The sequence below is a fragment of the Phallusia mammillata genome, chromosome 3, assembly GCF_965637545.1.
Source record: "Phallusia mammillata chromosome 3, kaPhaMamm4.hap1.1, whole genome shotgun sequence".
Lineage (NCBI taxonomy): Eukaryota > Metazoa > Chordata > Ascidiacea > Phlebobranchia > Ascidiidae > Phallusia > Phallusia mammillata.
Genome location: NC_137254.1, coordinates 16645532 through 16650614, shown reverse-complemented (window position 1 = coordinate 16650614; position 5083 = coordinate 16645532). Strand labels below are relative to the sequence as shown.

The following is a 5083-nucleotide window of genomic DNA, read 5'->3' as shown; positions in this document are numbered from 1 at the left end:
TGAACTAGAAGAAAAGACACCTTATGAAATCTGGAAGTCAATATTTACGACAGAAATGTTGCAGCATTTAGTCCATCAAACTAACCTTTATGCTAACAGGGATAAAAATGCTGCAAATTTCAAAGTGTTAAAATGTGAAATGCTAAAATTTTTAGGCATTATCTTGTTATCTGGATATCATACTGTACCTGAAGAGCAACATTATTGGTCAACTCAACCTGATTTGCATGTAGAATTTGTTGCTAAAGCTATGAGCAGAAATAGGTATCTTGAAATAAAAAAATACCTACATTTTGCTGATAATTTCAATCTTACTTCTGGGAATAAGATGAGTAAAGTTTCTCCCCTATATGACATGATAAATAAAAATATCACACAATTTGGAGTTTTTCACAGTTTACTTAGCATTGATGAGTCAATGGTGCCATACTATGGACGTCACAGTGCCAAAATGTTTATCAGAGGAAAACCAATTCGCTTTGGCTACAAGATTTGGTGTATTTGTGGCAGCGACGGTTTTCCATATCACATGAAAATCTATCAAGGAAAAGAGGATAACTCAGAAAACCTGCCTCTTGGTACTAGAGTAGTCAACAACATGGTAGATGTTATAATGTCAAATTCAGATATTTCCTGCCACCAACTATACTTCGATAATTTCTTTACCAGCTATAATTTACTGTCTGAACTTAGAAAAAAAGGTGTCAGAGCAAGTGGGACAGCAAGAGAAAATAGAACCGCAAATGCAAACAAAACAATGATCAGCCATAAAAATCTCAAAAAAGAGGAAAGGGGAACTTTTGATTATTGCTCTGATGGAAAAATTTATGTTGCAAAGTGGCATGACAATGCAATTGTAACAATGGCAAGCAACTGGGAAAATCATGAGCCACTCCACAAGGCAAGACGTCGAGTAAAACATGTTCCACAACCACATCTCATACACTCATACAATAAAGGGATGGGAGGCGTCGATCTTATGGATAGACTTGCAGAATCTTACCGTCCATCTATACGGGGTAAAAAGTGGTATTGGGCTCTGTTTATAAATGTAATCAATATATCTGTGATAGCAGCATCGAGACTACACTGTAAAATCAGTCAAGAAAAAATGTCCCATTTGCAATTTCGGAGACAAATCACACTTTGTTTGTTAAAAGCATGTCAGGGGCGCGTACGAGGGCCACAGTTGGCTGGAATAATGCCAGAAGATGTGAGATTTGATGGCATTGATCATTTTTTGGGATCCACAATGCAAGGGAGATGCAAAGTATGCAAGAAAAACACAAAAAACATGTGCAAGAAATGTAATGTACGGCTCCATGCGGAAAGGGGAAAGTCCTGTTTTGCAAATTATCATCATCAATGAGAACATGTGACTTAAAATCCTTTTTTCTTTATGTTTTTGTTTGCTTTACAAGTTATATTTGTACTTTTGTTTATTTTACCAGTGTTTATTACTATTTTGTTGTTGTTTTAGTTTATATTTGTTTCATAAAGTTGTAAGTGTGTTTTTGTTTATTTATTTAACTGTTTGTATTTATTTTTGCAGAGAAACTTTAAGAAATGATACTGTTTGTGTTATAATTTAGTTTGTGTTTGTTAGAAAAGGTTATAAGTGTGTTTTTGTTTATTTATTTTGTTTAATAAACTTTAAAAAATACCAATGTTAGTTACATCAAACCCACCATTGTTCCTTAAATGGAACATACCATAAAATCAAACATAGAAATCATACAAGCTGCAAACTTCGTACATAACATCTATATGCTATGACAAACTCATGTTAAAAAAATAAATTAAATTGGAAAAGAAATTCTATTATCGGCAGGAGAAAGGTTAAAATCAACATCAAAATCTGGTGCAGGCTCTGTAAGGTGGCCATTTTTTGACAAAATGAAGGAAATATTGTCAGATCGACCGAGAACACAAGTGAGTACCAACCGCTGTTTGTTGTAGATGTTGTACATGACAATACATATTTATTTACCATTGTATAAACATGTATTTTCAGGCAATTCAAGGACATTCTGTGATGGTGGACACCATGCAACAAAAACATGGTAATATTTTTAAATATTTGATAATGCATGACTTTCAGTAAAAGTTGCAGTCATTTTATGGTTGGTTTGTATTTAATTTGTTGCTAAACTGTCTGTTACATCCAGTTGTATATCACATGTTTATGTGCATTGTTCTTTTAGGTGCATCTCAGTCATTTTCGGATGAAACGTCTGATGTGGAAGGTAAGCTCTATTTGCTCAAATACGTTCCTTTGTACAAGACTTTGCATGGTTTAATTTTAGAACCTGCTGAATTTTTAGAACCTGCTGCTGAACACAACATTACACACCAAGCAGCTGAAGATGCAGAAGTAAGCTCAATAATAGGGGAAACAAGTGCTGGTAGTAGCTTGTCACATTCAAGGGCTAGCAGCATGATGGATGAGCCAACTGCCGATGAAGAACAAACTGATGACGATGTGGCCACAACATCTACTGCTTTTAAGCGAAAAAAATCTGGTGTGTTATTTGCTTAAAGTTTAAGTAATAGAAAATGACCTGTTAGTATATATTGCAGGTCAGCACGGTAGAGCAAGTAAAGATAAAAGACCACGGCGTAAGTAATACTCTTACAACTGTTGTTACAAATGCTAAATAACAACCTGTGTCCACTAATAACACAAGTCTAGGCAGTAAAATTTGTTGTGTGGTTTCTTTGGTATGGTGCTAAGATACTTACCATACCTAGTCAATTACCATGTATGATGTTCTATTTTGCAGGACAAACACCAACACAAGAATGGGACAGATTCATGAATTTATTTGAAAAAGAAAGTGAAAAGGATAGAAAAAGCAGAGAGGCAATGGTGGAATCTATGAACAAAACACTACAGGAAGGTCTGCAGCAACTAGCGGCACTGGTGCAACAACAATCACAAGTTGTGGTTCTGCAAAATGCGGAAAATTTACAAGAGTAGATTTTTTTAAATTAAAACTTACATTTTTTGTTCATATTTACATATGTATTGTTCATTATGAAACATTCATAAATACAAAACATGTTACAAAAATCGCGATGACTGGCGCAGTGGCTGTGTTTCAGTTAGGTACTGCAAAACAGCCTGTCTTACACTATTTCCAGCACCAAAAAGGTCAGCAGTTTGTACTGAAGGAGCAGGTAGTGGCTGGGTAAATTGATTGCTTCCATCTCTCCCAACAGAAACAGTAACATTACTTTTTTCACAAATATTATGTAGTGCACAACAAGTACATATTACAATTGGAGCCATGCTGATATCAACCTCCATTTTTTTGGCTAGTATTCGCCAACGCGCCTTAAGTCGTCCAAATGCATTTTCAACACAAATGCGCACACTGCTATGGTAGCAGTTGAATGATTCTTTTTCTGGGGAAAGGTTGAAGCCAATAAAGGGCTTGATTAACCATGGAAGCAGAGGGTATGCTGGGTCTCCCAAAATTAAGAGGCACTTCAGTGTCATTAAGTAAAATGGGTGCCTGAAAAGCATTTTTTTTCAAAATCCAGTAGGTTTTTTTTACCAAATTTGTTTTTAAAACTAGATTTGTACCTTTGGTAGCATGTCTGAATATTTGAAAAGTCCTGACTGCTTAAAGACAGTAGCATCATGAACACTCCGAGGCATTGCAATATTAACATCACGAAACCTAAGATAAAAATAAAAATTAAATACTGCCAAAAACATATAAGTGTATTTTACCTACATGTAATGATCATCAACAAGGCCTTGCAGTACCATTGAATCCCAACCCTTGCGATTAGTATAGTCTTTTTTGCCTTGCATGGGGGCAGTTATTGGAATATGACTTCCATCAATGCAACAAATAAAACCTACACATAAATTATATTTGAGAACATATACCTGTGGAAAATGGTGTTCTCTTTGAATTCTTGTTGCAATCTCCTTTGCTTCACCCTCTGATGGCATGAATATAAACATGCCCAACCTTTTGCAAATCGCCAAACAAAATCTGTAACAAGGAGTAATAAGAAACACAAACATACAAATGTTTTGCATGTACCTTTTGAGACAGTTGCATACACTTGCTTTACTGACACCAAAGTTGTGGGCAACTGTTCTGTATTCTGCTGAGGAAGCGAGTTTAAAAACAGCAATTCCCATTCTTTTGTCAACTGGTATTGGCTCACGGACTGTTGTGTCCTCTGCAATATATGATTACTTAGGTAGCACTTTAATGATAAAGATGTTTCAAATGTATTTCCATATATTTGGTCCTAACCTGGTTTTATGTCATCATGAATTATAGCCAACAACTCCATGAAGTTTTCTTTTGTCATCCTAAAGTTTTGGATCCATTGTGCATTGTTGTACTGTGAAACATCACCTTCCCAGTAGTTTCCTGTCCTGTAACATTTTATAATTTTAAAAAAGCTTCATAACATAGGTTGGCTAGTTACAGTTTACTACCTTGGATACATCCAAATTCTGCCACTTCGCTTGTCAACTTTGCTCTGCAAGAACTTCAGTCTACCAAATAGTAACTTAAACTTTTTGTATTTGCTCTCTCTGTCCCACTCAACCATCATAATGTAACAGTCCAAAACATATTTTATGACAAGGACAAATCCAAGTATTTCTTGATAGTTCATTTTTATTGTTATCTAAACAAAATATAATACTTAAGCATGGTTTGTTCCATCAGCTTTAGAACCCAACAGTTAACAATAAACCAAATGACAAGAAAAAATGTCAATCAGTTACCCTAACTGCTTATAGGAAACTAACAGCTTGATTTCTCACTTCTACAAAAGCTCTGAATGAAGGAGTGATCCTTTTCACACAATAAAACAGGCGATAATTGTTAGTTACTTTGTAAGTATCCTTTGTAACCAAAACAAGAGGTGTTATAACTATGTTTACACAAACTTATCCGAAGAAAATCGGAACGGATTAAACTTGCACGAAACGCGCATGTAAATAGGACGCTCGAATGGATCAAATCTCAAGCCGGCTTGAGGCTTAATCCGATCCGTTTGAAGACGACGCATGTAAACAGGGTTAGTGTTACAGTACACAATGTTA

The 5083-nt window shown here is 35.4% G+C and overlaps 2 protein-coding genes across 2 annotated transcripts; one reads left to right on the top strand and one right to left on the bottom strand.

The window, feature by feature from the left end:
- Window positions 1-2378: 2378 nt before the first annotated feature.
- On the top strand, window positions 2379-2980 carry LOC145218374 (uncharacterized). Its single transcript, XM_080085782.1, has 3 exons — window positions 2379-2522; window positions 2581-2619; window positions 2784-2980. The coding sequence occupies exons 1-3, from the start codon at window positions 2438-2440 to the stop codon at window positions 2978-2980; spliced, it is 321 nt and encodes a 106-aa protein (XP_079941908.1). The 5' UTR covers window positions 2379-2437.
- On the bottom strand, window positions 2808-4747 carry LOC145218366 (uncharacterized). The gene is made up of 6 exons (XM_080085774.1): window positions 4469-4747; window positions 4281-4405; window positions 4062-4203; window positions 3744-4010; window positions 3590-3686; window positions 2808-3518 (listed from the first exon to the last, which is right to left on the bottom strand). The coding sequence occupies exons 1-6, from the start codon at window positions 4648-4650 to the stop codon at window positions 3381-3383; spliced, it is 951 nt and encodes a 316-aa protein (XP_079941900.1). The 5' UTR covers window positions 4651-4747; the 3' UTR covers window positions 2808-3380.
- Between the last annotated feature and the right edge of the window lie 336 nt (window positions 4748-5083).